This window comes from Mercenaria mercenaria, chromosome 7 (assembly GCF_021730395.1).
Source record: "Mercenaria mercenaria strain notata chromosome 7, MADL_Memer_1, whole genome shotgun sequence".
Taxonomy (NCBI): domain Eukaryota; kingdom Metazoa; phylum Mollusca; class Bivalvia; order Venerida; family Veneridae; genus Mercenaria; species Mercenaria mercenaria.
The window spans coordinates 2,509,523-2,528,668 of record NC_069367.1 but is presented as its reverse complement, the minus strand read 5'-3'; the positions used below and the strand labels follow the sequence as shown (position 1 = coordinate 2,528,668).

The 19,146-nt window shown below is 34.5% G+C and overlaps 1 protein-coding gene across 1 annotated transcript; it reads right to left on the bottom strand.

Moving 5' to 3' along the window:
• Positions 1-6,212: 6,212 nt before the first annotated feature.
• On the bottom strand, positions 6,213-18,627 carry LOC123556124 (uncharacterized). Its single transcript, XM_045346726.2, has 2 exons — positions 16,966-18,627; positions 6,213-6,320 (listed from the first exon to the last, which is right to left on the bottom strand). Exons 1-2 carry the CDS (start codon positions 18,625-18,627, stop codon positions 6,213-6,215), a joined length of 1,770 nt encoding a protein of 589 aa, XP_045202661.2.
• Positions 18,628-19,146: the final 519 nt, after the last annotated feature.

Sequence of the window (19,146 nt, the reverse complement as noted above, 5' to 3'; positions counted from 1 at the left end):
AAGTACATTGTAATTCGGTTACAGATATGTATATATTTTATATACTAATGTTATTCAGAAACTGACACTATTTAACCTGTTCGTATCACTTTCTATTATAATTATTCAAGAGCGCGTCTTTCCTCTTACCTTGTTTGTAACAATACTGACACATTTTTTTGTTGTTGGTCTGATTTAGTGAAAGACAAGAACTATTTTCTGATCTTATTTTTGGTCTCTACATTTTCTACGACATATAAAACGGCGCCGGAATATGTTTAGTGAAATGGTATTTAACAGTTTCAGTCATTTCTGTTTCAGCAAACATTATATAGCGATCTTTTGTTGTAGAATTGTATTAGTTGAAACTTTTGATACACATGTTTGCATATTTCAAAATGATGATGAAGAATAAATTTTAAAAAAATAAGGACATGAGCCATTATGGTTCCTCGTGTACATCTCTGTCCCATTTCGTTATACAAGGTCAAAACATAATATTATGCTGAACAGCAAAAGAAACTATCCAAATGTATAGCTGGGGTATTTTTGTTAATAAAGCACTTAATTTATAAATTTGTTTTCTTCATACCACATTTTGACTCTCAGCACCAAAAGAAAACAACGAATTTTGGTCAACAAATCGACCACAGAATAAGAAAGTATAAAATGAGCTGTTGTTGTCAACGTTACCATATTCAATATTTGTGCTGTCTGCTCCTGAACAGTCAAGAATTTACATTTTGTTTTGACCTTTGCTTCTCGTCCTTTCTTTAATTTGTTTCCAATAAAACCAAATTACCGCGACCTGTAATTATGTCGCATTTCAACAGCAAAAGTAGTTTCAACATTTATCACTTGCACCAGCATAGAAATTAAGTTATCGAAATGTACACGTACTTTGAACAGAGTATAATATTTTTTGTTCCTTCCGGACCATAGAGTATTTAATTTTTGTATTACAGAGTTCATTTTAAGCTGATGAAGTGTATTACACAATTTATTAAGAACTAACTGAGACAGGGTATCTTTTTTCTGGGTTGTGCTCCATGCGCCAGAAAAAATCTTTATTTTTATTTCCATAGCTAAACCTCTTTCGGGTTTGTTTACTAATTGTTTCGATTTGTCATAATATATATATATATATATATATATATATATATATTATTTTTTTTTTTTTTTTTTTTTTTTTTTTTTTTTTTTTTGTTTCTTCCGGACCATGGGGTCCATTCAATTTTTGTATTACAGAGTTCATTTTAAGCTGGTGAAGAGTATTACACAATTTATTAAGAACTAACTGAGACAGGGTATCTTTTTTCTGGGTTGTGCTCTTTATTTTTAATTCCTTAGCTGAACCTCTTTCGGGTTTGTTTACTAATTGTTTTGATTTGTCAAGAAGAGCATATCACTGGACGTGTTCAGTTTGACCTGTATCGATATATTCAAAATTATGTCACAGAAATGTTCTTTGAGTGGACCTTTACCAAAATTGCCCAAGAGATCTACAGGACCACCAAGAGCGGGCTAGTGTTCTCTTACACAGCTCTATGGAAATCTTTGAAAATATTTCTTTCTGAACGTCAAAATTGTTAAAGCCGTCGCAAATGGTTAAAACTCACAGACACTCGAGGTGGTACTTTTTTTCTCAGTATAATGGTGGAATCTTTTAATATCGTCTTGTTTGAAACTGCTTGCCAGATTTTAGTAATTTTTTACAGGAATAGCGCCAAAGACATGCAAGTTGCCACAGTGACAATTAGTTTAGCGTAAAATAGTTTCAGGCTTTTATTCCTCTAATATGCCACGCTCAAAAATTCTAATGGCGTGTCGTCTTCATTTTAAAAAAAAATGTGATACGAAAGAAAGGTTAGCGACCTCTTTTTCACATCGTTAAAAGTGAAAATATCTACAAGAAGAAATAATTCCCAGACTGATAATGTCAAGAGACAAAATGATTTATATCCTTAACATTATTATAATTAGTACATAAATTTGAATGAAAAGTATCCGTAGACACATCTATTTCCTCCAGTCTGTAAACTTGAAACATTATGTAGATTTGCTGTGAACCTGATATCAACGTTGAAATACTGTAAAAGCACATATTTTCGCTGGGTCAAAATTTCGCGAATTTGAAACTTTGGGTGTGTTCGCGATGTTTAATATTCGCGAAATTGTAAAAATTGTATCCTACTTAAATATTTACGCGAGGATTAATTTTCACGTAATGTAGAGCCTCACGAATATTGCGAAAATTAATCCCTCGCAACAATTTCTGCTTTTACATTATTATGCAGACTAATATGAACTTCTATATGTATTTAAAATATAAAAGATACAAAAATGTTAATCTGATTAAAATAAAAAAATGAGAGAAGAACAATTTACTTGAAATTGCGGTAGAACGCTAGCGCCAGGTGCGTGTTATTTTTTACGTAAGTCGAAATTTTAATCTAGCAACTCGAAATTTCAGCTAATTTATCCCAAAAATTTGATTTACTAACTTAAACGTTCTACCAAGTAACTGGGTATTTAGACTAACTAACTAACATAATACATGTTGATGTATAGGTCTAGTTGTGTTCGAATTTCGCACAAACGGTGTATTTTTTATTATAAGGATATGCCTGCAGACATATCCGCTTTACAAGAGTCAATCAGATTAGTCCTAGGCTTAAATTGTTAGAAGTAATCACGATACATTGTATTAAGACCAAATGTTAACAGTCAATATATTCGATATAGTGAAGCGCAACTAAAAAGGCAATTTGAAATTGCATTCTTGTTTTGTACAACGCATTGTTCCGTGCACAGCATGAAAATCGACAAGAAACAAATATGAAAGAGGACGTTGCAAAAACGTTCAATTTTTTCTGCTATATGTCTTTATTAGCAACTAGCCAAGGTTAACAAATGAGCTAGACAGGCTACTAATTTGCCCAGCATGATTTGTCAGTTTTACTGTATTTGAAAACATGTATGGGTCCTAATTGGCGTGAGAATCCTTTTTACCTTTGTGGCAACTTCGGGGACTGACAACGTATCATGACAGTGTGTCTGGAGAGCGTATGTCCAGTCGATATATTTTGCAAATTTTAATTACTCAGTTTAATATTGTTTATACAAAGCATAAATGATATAAAACTGTTTACACGTTAATAAGTCTGCCGAACTTATATGATATACTATCATAATAACAAAATATTATACTCTTGCAGATAGGAATCCATGAAGATTCAATTCGAGAAACACCATGACTTTTATTTACGAGAGTGCGTTATATTTATGTTAAAAACACTGTACAGATCATTGCTAAAGAACACTGTAGATATTACTGCTAAAGAACACTGTACAGATCAATGCTAAAGAACACTGTAAAGATTAATGATAAAGAACACTGTACAGATTACTGCTAAAGAACACTGTACAGATTGATGCTAAAGAACACTGTACAGATTACTGCTAAAGAACACTGTACAGATTACTGCTAAAGAACACTGTACAGACTGATGCTAAAGAACACTGTACAGATTACTGCTAAAGAACACTGTACAGATTACTGCTTAAGAACACTGTACAGACTGATGCTAAAGAACACTGTACAGATTAATGCTAAAGAACACTGTACAGATTGATGCTAAAGAACACTGTACAGATTTCTGCTAAAGAACACTGTACAGATTACTGCTAAAAACACTCTACAGATTACTGCTAAAGAACACTGTACAGAATTCTGCTAAAGAACACTGTATAGATCACTGCTAAGAACACTTTACAGATCACTGCTAAAGAACACTGTACAGATCACTGCTTAAGAAAATAATTGTACAGATTATTGCTAAACAACACAAATCACTGCTAAAGAACACCGCACATATCACAGCTAAACAATTCTGTACAGGTCACTGTTAAAGAACACTGTATAAATTACTGCTAAAGAACTCTGTACAGATCACTGTTAAAGAAAATTGTACAGATCACCGCTAAAGAACACTGTTAAAAACACTGCATATATCACTCGTAAAGAACACTGTACATATCACTGCTAAAGAATACTGTACATGTCACTGCAAAAGAACACTCTACATATCAATGCTAAAAAACTCTGTACAGATCACTGCTAAAGAACACTCTACAGATCACTGCTAAAGAACACTGTATAGATCACTGCTGAAGAACACTGTACAGATCACTGCTAAAGAACACTGTACAGATCACTGCTAAATAAACACTGTACAGGCCACTGCTATGGAACACTGTATAGATCACTGCTAAAGAACACTGCATATATCACTGCTATAGAACACTGTACAGGTCACTGCTAAAGAACACAGCATATATCACTGCAGCTATAGAACACTGTACTGATCAATGCTAAAGAACACTGCACATATCACTGGCAAAGAACACTGTACAGATCACTGCTAAAGAACACTGCATATATCACCGCCAAAGAACACTGTACAGATCACTGCTTAAGAACACTGCATATATCACTGCCAAAGTACACTGTACAAATCACTGCTAAAGAACACTGCACATATTACTAGTGATAATGATCAATGTATACATGTATATTGTAGACAGGTATGAAATTTCACCAAATTATGTTCATCTTCAAGTTATGTAAAGATTCTATTAATGTCTTGCAACATTATGAAACTGTTATGAAACAGTTCGTGTTTCAAGTTGTCCCTTTGTATGTAATTATTGCTTCGACAGACAGCGTGTCATGTATTCTATCTTGGTTCGCGTTACTATTTTATAACTATATAACATATATTGTACAGCTTTATGTAACAAAGAACTCCTTTATGTAATAAACAAAGAACTTGGGTAGACAAACAAAACACCAGTAACTACTGACGAGTCGTATTTAATTTATACAGTTATGACCTCACAACAACTAACAAAATAACATTATTTAACGTTATAGATATCTTCAGGAACTGCAGAAAGAGTCCGCGCTACCTTTTGCGAATGGTGTATGATTTTATTAATTACGACAGAGAAATATTTTAATGATGTTCCGGCGAAACTTTCTGTTTAACCACGTGTATAAGATAGGATTTGTCATAGTATTGATAAGGTGGGTCATTCGACCAAACATCATAAAATTCACCACTGCGCCATTTTCTTTCATTTCGGGAATAGCAGACAATATAAAGCTTGTCCACGGAGGAATCCATGTCACAATAAATATCGTGCAAACCAGAAAAGCAATCTGTGTTGTCCTTATGGTGGCAAGTTGACCTGTATTGACCTCCTGGTTTTGGGTTGCGCTGACTGTAGAACTATTTTCTTTGTTAAGAGAACATCTTTGCACAGTAACTGTGCCTGGTGCACTGAGAACTTGAATTTCGTTAGATATGTTTGGCAGAACACGGTCCTCCTGTGATGGTGCAGATTGGGCAGGTCCCGGTGAGGATAGATAAGAGACTGTGCTTCCATGTATGGTTTTCTTTGAAGCATCTACAATAAAGAAATTATTGACTTGCGCATTGTTCTCAAAGACTTTGTTATGACGTTGAACATTAGATACAGTGGATTCAGTACCACATTCTCTGAACATTTCGTATGGACTTGTCTTGCTTCCAGAACAAGGCGCCACTCGGTTCAGTTTTCTAACCCGAACAGACTTGGTTCCACGAGAAATATTAATCAAATGGTTGTGCCTATCGATATTTTGTACACTCCCTCTGACTCTCCTTGTCACGTGCGCGTATGAAAACACAACTACTGCAACAGCCAAAATGAATGTTAGAAACACAAACAAATAGTACACGAACAATCCATACCCCATACTAACTGACTGACAGCGCCCTTCTCTGTTTTCAAACATAACAAAGCTCGGGAGTGACAATAACGTTGTCAGGAGACTTATCACAAGACAGATGTTCCTTGCCCTCGTTTTCGGATATGGCGTCATCGGCTTGCAAACTTTAAAATATCTGTCCAATGCTAGTCCACATATCAGAAACGCAGACGACAAAACAAGAGATTGACTTATAAACATATGTAGAATACATATTACATTGTTTCCAAAATATTTCCAAAGCCCGTTTGTAAACGTTACATATACTGGCACATTTACAAATGACATAATGAAATCGCACGTGGTAATAGAAAGTATGAACCAGTCTGTTGTAGTGTTTGGCGGGAGTTTGCTGAACACGATAAGAACGACAAAGTTTCCCGAGATTCCGAGAACAATCATCAGATATAGGTAAATGTTATACACCTCGAGAAGTGTTGGGTTTATTTCCAAAGAAGATGTCTGGTTGACGTGTTGTCCAACAGGTACCGAGCAATTTGAAAAACAATCCATTAAGTCTATTTACCTGAAACGAAACAAAAGAAATTGTTCTTTTTGAATTTCCATTTCAATAAAAATAATGAGAATTCATGTTATCTTTCGAAAAAAATCTTCTTAAAAGATTCGATAGACGCATAGAATGCAACCAAATAATAACAAACTTGAGTCTGTTTGTGAGAAGTACTAAATTGGGTAACACCCCTCGCGCCCAATCGCACAGGCTCATCCCTCGCACCCACTAGCACCGGCTCACACCTCGTACCCACAAGCGTCGGCTCAAGTAGAATTCTATTATACAGATACTTTAAATGGACTCCACAATCCAAAAGGTCCAAACACTATTAGATCACTGATTACGTATACATGGAGACTTAAAAGGGCGTTCTTACAGACTGCTGTTTAGGTAGTAGATCACAGGGGCGGTTCCAGGATTTGGTGTTAGAGGGTGCGTAAAATATTTGTGGTAGGGTAACTATAGGGGCGTCCGGGGGCATGCTCCCCCGGAAAGTTTTGAAAAATATGGATCCATCTGGTGCATTCTGAGCGTTCTGAGGTAATTATTTGGCATTGAAAAAGGACAGGTTTTGTGACAAAATAAACACAAATAACATGCTAATTATCATAAGTGCATGTTTTGTGACTTGTCAGACTTATTCTTGAGTAAGCATCTAGGAATTTCTTAGCCCGGTTTCTGAGGATTTTATTGGGAGTTGTTAACCGGGGTCATTTAACATAGAAATGGCATTATAGAAGCTCATGCAAACTTTGTTACATTTTCAGTGTGCGAGCGAAGCGAGCGAGAAAAAATGCAATGTTTTAACCAAGAACATAAGACAAATTCCCTACGCAAGCGTAGCGGAAAAAAATGCATATTTTATACTTTTACACCAGAACAGAAAACAAGTTACGCATCTCAGCATAGCGAGCGAGAAAAATTGCACATTTTTTACCCAGAACAAAAGAAAAATTGTATATGCGAGCGTAGCGAGCGAGAAAAACATTTTTCACTCAGAAGAAAAAGACAAATTACGTACGCGAGCGTAGCGAGCGAGAAAAAATGCATATTTTGCACCTTTTCGCACAGAACAAAAGGCAAAATACCTATGATCTGGCAATTTTAGGGATGGCGCGCGCATGGTGCGCACGCCCCCCCCCCCACCCGAATCCGCTAGTGGATCAAATCTAAAAGTATGCTTTATGTAGCCAAGCAAATATAAATTTTAATAATATTTAGTTTGTAGAGGATTGCCTGACGTTTGTATCTCCCCAAGCTAACACGAGCAACACCACAACATATCTCCCCAGCCTAATCAAAGCAGCATCACATCAACTCTCCCCTTTTTAAACATTGACTTACTGTTTTATATCAGCAACATCGCACCAAATATCCCCTTTTTTAAACACTGACTTACTGTTTTACATTAGCATCATCGCATCCAATCTCCCCTTTTTAAACATTGACTTACTGTTTTACACCAGCATCATCGCATCAAATCATTGACTTACTGTTTTATATCAGCAACATCGCATCAAATCTCGCCTTTTTATACATTGGCTTACTGTTTTATATCTCCAACCTTACGGACGCAACATCACACTAGGGTGATACCATAAATAATTATGATAATGATTCTAATTAGTGAGATATCCTTCACCTAGTATTGTTAAAAAGTAATCCTACTTTTTGCCGACATAATTGATGCCATATGACGTCAGATCGGTGTCATATATTGGGAAATTCTCATTTTTCTAATGAATGAGGTATCATTTTTGTTAAAAGACAATCCCCTTTTCAGATACTGTAAGAAAGTTGATATCTCAGTGTCCATTAACGAATATATTGAACAGAAGTGAATTGTACTGTTTTAACTGTTACTCTGTTCTTGAGTTTCATGAAGTTAAAAGGTTTGTAAAGTTGTTCTTTTTATGTGAGATGATAAATGAAAATCTTTGATCCTTTTGTACATGTTTTTATCAATGTATATTACCATTCATTCATTCATTCAACTTTTCTACAATACTTTCGAATAATCCAGCGCTGTTGTTTAACACGAACCGGGGCAATACTACGTCACGGCGGTGTAAATGCAATATAATAAAAATGTAAATAAATCTAAGAGTAGAAGGTCGCGGGTTCGATCGCCGGTCGCATCATATCAGAGACGTAAAAAATGGTACTAGCTTTAGCAGAGCATTAACCTTTAGCCTGCTGGCGGCAAGAGATTCTGCCTTTACGACCAGTGCAGACCAAGATCAGCCTGCACATCATGGTCTGCACTGTTCACTAATCAGTCAGTAAATTTTCAGTGAACACCCCTTCGAATAATAAATGGTACCGCCCAAATTGAATGATGGACCAGTCCATTTTAGAAATTTAGCAGGCTCAGGGTTAAGAAGAGATTGCTAGGACTGATCTTAATGTACTGGGTGGGGTATCAGGTCACATGTCTACTACGATATTTCCAGTGTGGCAGCACTATAATGTCGGACATTGTGCTCACTGCTACAAGGAGACACTGTTATTTATATGACTGAAAAGTTGTTGTTAAACCTGAAGCACACGCATAAACAAATACATAGCAAAACTATTTATATAGAATCTATAAATGCAGTATTAGACATTTAAAAAAACGACCTGATTTATTTCCCAGACTGAAACAGACACACGTGGCGTTTGTACGTTATAATTGTTGGGCGTCAAACGTCACAGCGTCGCGCTGTAAAAGAAACTAACAGAAAAAATTCAGTATTTGGTGCATATCTTCAAAGGCTTGATAAATTCTTAGAATCGAAGTTATATATCCCATTTAGAGAACTGCTCATGAATGAAATAATTGTAACTTTGTTTTTTAGACTTTGGCAGCGCCTTTGTGAAATTATTCCCTTGCATCTGAACTTCAAACAATGTTTCTATTCAATATAAAAATCATTAAGTGAGATATATTATTTCTTAAATAACAAAGTCTAGCAGCAGATCTAATAAAAGTGGTTTTGAAAAGCTACATGAGATTTTAATTTGAAAAGAGAGATTTACAATGACATTAGAATAAAAGCTCATAGAAAACGACGATCCTAACTTACAGTTATACACTGAGGAAATATTTGATACTTGTGATAAAGTGTTAGATCTACTGGGAAAATGTAAAGATTATAGTAAAAGTACAAAGTAGAAAAAAATAGTCACAAGAGTGAACGATTTATTACCGAATAGTAACAGTATTACGTGACTGAATGTTTGTTTTTTATATGATAGTACATTGGGCAACATGCATATTTATACATCCTCAAAAATAAAAAGAAATGTTTAACCCATATGATATATAAATGTCTCGTTCATTTTCTATAAGCATTTATATTAATTTCTCAGATATGAAATATTCCAAGACTTTATTAAAATGTGCGTAGAGATGTAACAGAAAAAAACACCAGCAATAGTAAGCAAATTTCAGATGAAAACGGCACCAAAACGTCGCAAGCGTTGTAGACGTTGACACATGATGCAACTGACGGTCGAGTAGGGATGTTTATCAGCGTCACTTAGCGGAACGGCAATGCTTAAAGAATGTCGGTGTTTATACGAAATGAACATAATAATTTTCAATGGAAAAGGATAGGGCGAATGTAAATGTTGACATTTGGCGGTGTCACGTAGAGCTATACACTCATAGACATTTATAATCGGTCACCTATAATTTTCATAGCCTTCTTTTAAGAATACCCTGAAAATATATACCGTCAATTTATTCAATATCTTAATAACAATATGGCCAGTTTCATTTCATTGGAACATTTGAGATTTGGTAACATCAACAGTTTGAATAACAACCACCACACTTTCTAAAGTCACACTTCCAATCAATACCTCGTATGTCCGCTGTTTGCATTAATAAGTGCCTGAAAATGGCTACGCATCGAAATGATAAATCTCTGAATGACGCCATGTGCGATGTTTTGCCACTTGTTAATGGCGTCATGTTCAAGATCATGTAGACTCAACTACTTCGCAAACGTTGAAGTTCTTCTTTTGAACCAGTCCTAAATAATATTAATTTGACAAAGAGAAAGTGTGACTTTGAAAAGTGTGGCGGTTGTTATTCAAGCTGTTGATGTTATCAAATCTCAAATGTTCAGATGAAATGAAACTGGCCATATTGTTATTAAGATATTGAATAAATTGACTGGATACTTTACTGTTTAATTTTCAGCGTATTCTTAAAGAAATATATGAAAGTCATAGGTGACCGATTATAAATGTCTACGAGTGTATACGGTCGTTACGTGGTTTATCCTAGATGTGATTTTCTGTTATCCGATAGAACCTGGTTGAGATCCAAAGTTTGGCTCAAAGAAAAACGGATAAACAATTTTGCAACAGTATTTCTCATAAATATCTTTATATTTTCAAAAAAGGGATTTCAAGTTATTTACAGATTTCCGTTTTGAGTATAAAAATACTATTGATAGTTTAAAATTAACAACTGAATAACGGTTTCAAGCGAAAACGCAGAAAAAGAAGAATATGCGTTTTAAATTTTCTCCCATTTTTTTCCTTTATAAATAAATTAGGGTAAACAGCAACCACTTGCAAGGGTATTCTAGCAAGTTTGGCCAAGCCATTATTTTTATTATAAATGAATACCGATATTGAATGTACATGTACTTTAGTTGTGCTTAAGTTTAAACAAGTTTGTTAAAACATTCAGGTATAGCAATTTACCAATTTACAAAAGTAATAGAAAGGTTAAGAACGGAAAAATTTGAATATAAAAAACTGTTTCTCTATAAAAAAAAAAAAAAGGTTATTTATGGTGGCTGATTTCTGCTAATTCGTGTTGGCAGTGCGAAAACACGACGACACAAAAAACACGACATATGTTTCACGAAAACACGACGTTTGGAGGGCACCGACACGACATATTTATTTGTTGAATTTTCGTGTCGGCGGGTATGAATATGTCGTGTTTGCGCCCTTTACTTTTTCGTGCTGTCGTGTTTCCACCCAGCCGAAACGAAAACAACCGGTATTTTGTCAATTGACAGTACAAGTTTTATGGTGATACAGACACTTGAATAAAAGCTAACAATGTCGTAACAAAATTGTGTTCAATTTTTCGATCTAGCATAAAATGCAGTCGGTATATGCAACTCATTAATTAATTTATAAAGGAACATATTCTAATAATGAGAAAAGAGCTAATTCTGTCGTAATCATCGTTTAGTATATGCAGCTTTTGGGATTTTAGGATTAGGTAAGTTAATTAATTGCATGATTCAATATTGTTGAATTATAATTCCAACTGTAATGTTTAAGACAGCAGTCCAGATTTTTTACCTATTTTCAAAAAAGTAAATAAAGTGGAATTAAAGCTACCATGTGTTGAACAATAAAGGACACTTAAAAACAAAAAAGAGAAGATAGTAGTTATGCTGGCATAAGCACCCGTGTTTTTTTGTTTTTTTTTAGATAAATTGATTTTTCTTTAAAATAAACGTTTTTAATTTCGTTATTTTATGACGTTTCTGACATTACATTAATTAGCTTGAAGATGTGGCGTTACTTCTACCCTTCTACTTATAACAATTCCATAAATTTTACCGTACCCTGGTTTGTAACTTAATAATATCAGACAGAGAAACTTTTAACAAAAAGAAATGCAAATAAAAACTCATAGATTGATTTAAGGATAGAACTGTAACATATCAATGTTTCAATGGATAATATAATATGTGTTTGTCTTTTAGAACTGTATTAAACAGTTGTAAAATTTAGAATTAAATATATTGTTACACGATCAAATGATTCAATTACACGACTAACAAGGTTTTAAAGTCCATTTGTTCGCAGTGTTTCTTGCTTTCCTAGATATGTAAATAAATCATAAAAATAAACAAATATCAACTCACAATTGCAATATCTCCTGAAAGATTCCTGTTTAATTATGAAACTTTTCCCGTCTTGTCCATTCTCTCCAATAATGATTCTATTTGATATCTTCAATATAATGTTTCGTCTCTGGGAAATAACGTCGCGGCATTTCTTATTTATACATGCGAACCTCTAGTTACCCAGTAACGCTATTTTCAGCTGCAGACAATACAGTCGCAACATCACACCAAGAAGAAGAGCTAAGTTTATGGTACATGTGCACTTACCGTCACGTCAAGAAGAAGAATTATTTGGGACTACAATCAATCACAAAAACATCCGTTTTACTTTCAAATTCAATGTATACACAAACTATAAAAAAAAACAAGTTACAATGCGAGCTTTTTGATGTATCTATGAATGTCTTGTTCATTAAATTAATGTTTTAACGAATGGCTTATAATGGGCACGGCTCCAATTAATCTTTTAAATCGGGATACCGGGCAATACTTCAAAATCCCGTTTGGGCATCCCTTAAGCATAACAAATATATATAAAATCACTAATATAGTTCAGCAAATAGTAAGCAAATGTCATTTAACACATCCCATAAACAAACACAGATGTATTATAAAATCCACCAATAGTGTACAGCAAATAGTCAACAAATGTCATTCGTCACAAATTTTGGCAAACTCAAAACGAGTCCATACAAATCACACTGATGCTTTGTGCGATAAGGCCTTGGGAAACAGGGGCATTATCACGGCATCGGTTTAAAACGATTCGCCGGTCGCCACAGGCCTCCTAATGAAGGCTGGGGAGAAGTCCCCAAGCTTAAGTAGGAGGCCACCGCCAATTTCAGATTGGCTAAGGCGAATCTCCCTACTGAGAAAAACAAATAGCCGTGCCCAGCCTTAAATTGTGTGTCTACCAGTGGTGTCCCCTGCTTATACTGTTTCTAATGCTGCTCAATTTGCTCAAAAATAAATCATTGCCCGTGGACGACAAATGCACCCTATCTGCATTAAACTGACATTAGAACTTGGTTTTGATATAAGAGTGTAAAACGTAATATTCCCCCGATTAAAGAACCCTTTTTGCTCCGTAATAATTTATGCGCTTGCAGTTAACACGTGTGTTCCATTGCAGACAGATTATAAGAAAATGCTTTATATATGTTTTGTATGAGAAGGTCTATTTTATGCCGTATTGAAAAAAAATCTCCAATACCATTACCAACACCGCCATAGTGTAGAGGGATGAAATTTGGGTCATCTCTGATAAAAAAAAGCTTTCAGCTTAACTTGAGTGTTTTCCGGGTCAAGACCATTGTATCTCCCTCTCCCTCTCTCTCTCTCTCTCTCTCTCCCTCTCTCTCTCTCTCTATGGAGGCTTTGTCTCGCTCTGTCCTATGTCCTCTGCGCTATGTAAAGCTTCTTTGAACGTGTTTATTATAAAAAGGGCACTATATAAATCTAGTATAATATAATAATATATAATTACACGTTCTTCTAATAGGTTTTGATATTTCCTAATTAGGGCTTAATATCTCCTAATTCGGGCTTTGTATCTCCTAAATAGGAGATAGTGACTCCTAGTTAGGACTATGACTTGTAAAAACCCCTAATTTGGAGATAGTACCTCCTAATTAAATACTCATAATAAGGAGTTAGTATCTCCTTAATATGACTTATTATCTTCTTATCAGGTCTTATTCTCTCCTAACTAGGAGATACTAATTCTAATTACAAAAGTACCAACTGGTAACCACTCTCAACTAGTTTCACATCCCATGCTGATATTGGCAGTTGGCAGGGGCGGGAAAAGGGGGTCCCGACCCTATATATATGTGCCGTGTGTGCAAGATGCCCCATATATTGCGCCAAACATATGTTTCCAGGCTGTTACGTCTCACGTGAATAACCCACGAGTAGGTAAGTCTCATAAATAAACTTTATTTTCTTTTAACTACAAATGTAGGTGATACTTATACATCATATATATATTACCATTCAAATATAAAACAATAACATGAACGTAGCTATAGAGTTACCTATAAAAAACATGAACGTAGCTATAGATACCTACAAAATACCTGATTTGAGAATTCCAATGGTATGCATAGTATTCGTAATGCCTTAAACCTATTCTGCATGTTCATTTATTCATTCTTTCACAGTTCATGTCATCAGAGGCCTGTCTACAAAGTATGCATGGTACAATCTAAATATCAAGGTAAATCTTATACAATTATTGACTTTTTCATACTAGGTTGATATCGGGATTTATCAACCCAAAAAAAGTTATATTCACCGAGCCGAAGGCGAGGATATAACTTTTTGAGGGTTGATAAATCCCGATATCAACCTATGAAAATGTCAATAATTGTTTTATTACATGAATAAATGTATAGTCAGTCTTGTTATTATAATTGTATTCTCATTTAATTGGACGATAGAAATTGGAAATATTGCCGTCTATTTTTAGACCAAATTGGGTTGATATTGGTTTTCCAAGCACCTACTTTGATCTATTTTTATTATAGTACTATTTATAACCCAAGATAAGTTGATATGATATGTGCCAATCCGTTTTCAGCCAATCAGAGAAACAATAGAATACAGTCATGTAATAAAAAGTACATGTATCACAGTGTTTCATCATATATTTTTTTTAGTTTTTTTTTTTTTTTTGTTTTTTTTTTGGGGGGGGGGGGTGTTGTGAGTCTAATATACAAGACCAACATCAACAAAATTACAAATACATCGTGTCTACTATAACTACACTTTCTTGCGTTTTATAACACAAACCGAGTATAACTGACAAGAACTTTCAACAACCGCTATATATATATTTCAAGTACATGTAAGAAACATCAATAATCAACATTTATCATGTATAAATAATACTTGCATTTATTATAACATGTTCTTGTATTTTAAATAAAATAGTCATATTTTGGAAGTACATACACGTGTGTAAAAAGGAGAATGCATCAAGGAAGTATGGATGGTTATAAACAAGTCGAAAGATCATTTTATTAAGTGGAAACTAAATACAATATATGGGAAAGTATCCTCTTCCGTTTGATAGCAGTAACATATACTGAAGTAGAAGTTTTTGGAAATATACCATCCCTTATACTTGATCTTAGTATATGACATACGACCAACCAACCAATGATTTCAAAACGCATGTCACGTCTCAATGACAAGTGATTCATCCACACGACCTCTTTGATTGATTCTACCTTTTGAGGGTTGTACAGCATTTACCCTACAAATTTGGAAAACTGCATAAATGGCTCGAATATGAGGATGTTTCAATTTAAAAGTAAGGATAAAAGTATAATATTCACATGACTTATTGTATAAATGTTATTTATTCAAATATATACTTAAATATTTCTTAAATAAAGACGCATTATGAAACATTTAAATATAAAAATGTTTGTAAATGTAATGAAACGGTCCCAAATGTGTTGATTCAAAGTGAAAGCAGTCAATTTTGCTTGCCATGAATAGAAAAATCACTAAAGAACCTTAAAAGTAGGGGCTAGAATTCGGGGCTCCTTCGAAAAAAATGGAAACGTCAGGCCCTGTGCTGAAGACTAATGTATACATATGGGTTGAATAATACGTACCTAAGAACTAAAACTATATATACAGACAAATAAAATACACGACAAGTGTATACAGCAAACATATATACATTTCCATAATTTTATTATAGAATTACATGACTCTGCAATGAAAATTAATTGCATTACAGGGGACAAATTTCACACTATCATGGTCATATAAAAATGAAAGTGAAGCTGGAGGCAATTCGGTCGCTTCAAAAAAAGAAGATCCTTTGCTAACTTTTGTTTAAAAGAAGAAAGTACAGAAAATAGCAGTAAGACACTAAACATGTTAAATGGTCAAGAAATAATATTTGTCTTTAATTTCCTGATTTTCCTTATTAGAATATTACGACCTAATGTATTTCATATCTATATAAAGTAGAGCGTACTTCTGTGTCCAGGTTCGTCAAAATCAATGTTATTATACTGAAGCAGAAAATTATACAAAGACTATAATTTCTATTATCCCGCGAAAGAAGCCTCAAAAAAATAAAAAACAAAAACATTTTTTTGTCGTGCATTACCTAAGAAAAGCACTGTTTTTGTGATATTTAACCGTTATTTGGTGCACTGTTGATATTCTTTTTTTTACAACAGCAAATGTTTTATATGTATTTTGTTGTGGTTGGAATGTAAAATGAAAACTGTATATGTATACATGAGTCAAAGTTTCTCTATTTTTTCTTGAAATGCTATGTACAACATAAAATTCTAAACAATCTTAGGTATAAAACTAAACTTAAATTGTTCAGTGTAAAGTTATTTTTTGTTTTGTTTTGTTTTGTTTTGTTTAGAAAATTGTCGATTGTAGCGGTTAAAATATAAACATGTGATGTAATTAGTGAATTTTTATCCTTATATACCCAATAACTAAATGTGTCAGTAGTGTTTAAATAGTGTGTGTCATATTGCAAATGCATAGATAAACAGATACCTCTAAACATGACAGACATATCGATGATAAAAAAAGAAACATGTAACAGTATTTCAAATCGAGACTGTTTAAAACAATCTGAACTTCGTAACACTGGGAAGAGCCGACCAAGTGATAACAGGGATACATCACTGTGTACTCTGTGTACATATTTACTGTGTAACTTTAAACAATTGAAATTTTTTCCTATCGGTACAGTTATTTGTGACCACAATAATAGATTGATCCTTTGAAACACAGACTCTTCGTGGAAGTTTCATATCTAACTTGTACGATGATAGGATCCGACCTGTTTGAGAGATCTGTACAATGGAGTTTGATTTCCTACTGCAAACCAGGATACAGTCGGATGGACCTACTGCTATGCCATCTGGTTCGTTGATCTGGTCATCCTTGACAACAACTCTGGTGTTGTTCTTGGTGTCATATATGTAGACAGTATGCCCGTTTTTATCGGTAAGAATTACTTGTCCACTATTTCTTATGTATTTACAAGCACTAGCCCCTATAGGATATTTCTTGTTTGGAAAGTCGATACTGAAATCTTTCTCTTCTCCTGACAGAGATACAATACGAACAGGCCTTGTATCATTGATAGTACCAACAACAAAGTGTTTATCATCTTTCATACATATAGAATAATACTCTGTCTTAACTTTACATGTCCTGATCAAAGTAATGTCATTAGATTTACCGACACGTAGAAAGTCTATCTTGCAATGCTTTCCACTTGTTATCGCCACTTCCTCCTCAGATACAGCAACAACACTCAGTGGTGTGTACGATAATTGATGTGATCCTATCTTCTCAAGCTTCTCATTGTAAATCAAGCATTTCTTGTTGAGATTATCCACAGCTACCAGTCTACCATCCGGCAGGAAATCCAGTCCTGAGTATAACGGTTTCTCGTCATCATCTCTAGTCTGCTTCAAATCCATGGAAGTAATCTTCGTTAATTTAACAACCGGGTTTACAGGTGTGACAGATTTCTTAGCTTCAGGCAGGGTGTAAATTAATGTAAGCTTTCCTGGAACGTTATCAAAAAAAGGAAGTGGTGGCAACTTTAATGTTTCATCAAATTCAAAGGAAACGGTAGCAATCTCTAAATTTTGACAAACACTGTCCACGCCCCTGTCAAGTACATTGACCTGTTTTTTCACTGTCTGTTCTACTATAAACTGCTGGGATGGTGTCCCATTCTGCGATGCTGTATCAACAATTTCCAGCGACTTTGTAACATCAGCTATATGTTTCTCATAGCCGGATTGCTTCTTTGTCAGTTTATTGATTACTTCTCTCCGAAATTCGTCAGTCTTTCTCTTAACGTCAACTTCCAACTCGTCAAACATTTTGATTACATCATCTCGCATTCTTTTTATTTCCGCGAATATTGTTTTTATATCTAGATTAAGTTGTTCTTTAGATGATTCTATGTGATTAACGACCTTCTCTGCCTTTGATTTTACTTCTTCTAATTTTCTCTTTAAAGGGAAACCAGCTGATCGTGACTTTTCGGCAATCTCCGATACTTCTACGACACTACGACAACTCCTGTGATTTACTATAGCACATGAGCTGCAGCAGAGCTGGTTCTCGTCTCCGCAGAAAAATTCCAGTATTTTTCCGTGCTTCTCACAGATGTCCATTCCTTTAATATCAAAAGAAACTGGTTTCAATTTCATTTTAGCTGCGTTCACTAACTTGTGATTTTTCATTAGGGCATAAACTGTATGCGCCTTTGAACATTCACTGCACTGAAATTCGTCACACCCTGAACAAAACGCATCAGTCGTTCTTTCTAAATCCTTTCTTGGACATGGCTGACATAATATTTGTTCTCTGCGCCCAGGAACAGCATCGGCGGAGCTTTTTATAACTGAATTAAATTTATCACTTTCTGCCATTTCAAACTTGTTTTGGTGAATGACTTCACAATGTCGCCTACTTAATATTACTTTAACAATACACAAAATTATATCTGGACGGAAGGAGGAAGTTAAGTGTCTTTCAGTTTAAAGTAGATATCCTTATAATGACGTTAATTTGTACATGATCAAAATAATACACTTATTTTATACATGATCAAAATTATTTACTTATGCGATGATATGACTAAATGATGGTTAGGTGGAGATGATAGATGGTTAGGTGGAGATTATACGATAATATGATGGTAGGGTGACGATAATATTTAATAGGATGGTTAGGTGGAGATGATACGATAAAATGATAGTAGAGTTGCGATGATACGATAAAAGTATGGTTAGGTAGAGATGATACGATAATACCGGTATGATGGTAGGGTGGCGATAATATTTGATATGATTGTTAGGTGGAGATGATATGATAATATGATGGTAGGTTGGAGATGATACAATAATATGGTGGTTGCGTGGAGATGACACGATAATATGATGGTAGGA

Excerpts from the sequence above, each read along its gene's own strand:
- LOC123556124 (XM_045346726.2), bottom strand. The coding sequence starts at position 18,627 with ATGGCAGAAAGTGATAAATTTAATTCAGTTATAAAAAGCTCCGCCGAT. Across the intron at positions 6,321-16,965 it reads ATATGAAACTTCCACGAAGA|GTAAATAGACTTAATGGATT; the intron begins GTCTGTGTTTCA and ends GTTTCGTTTCAG.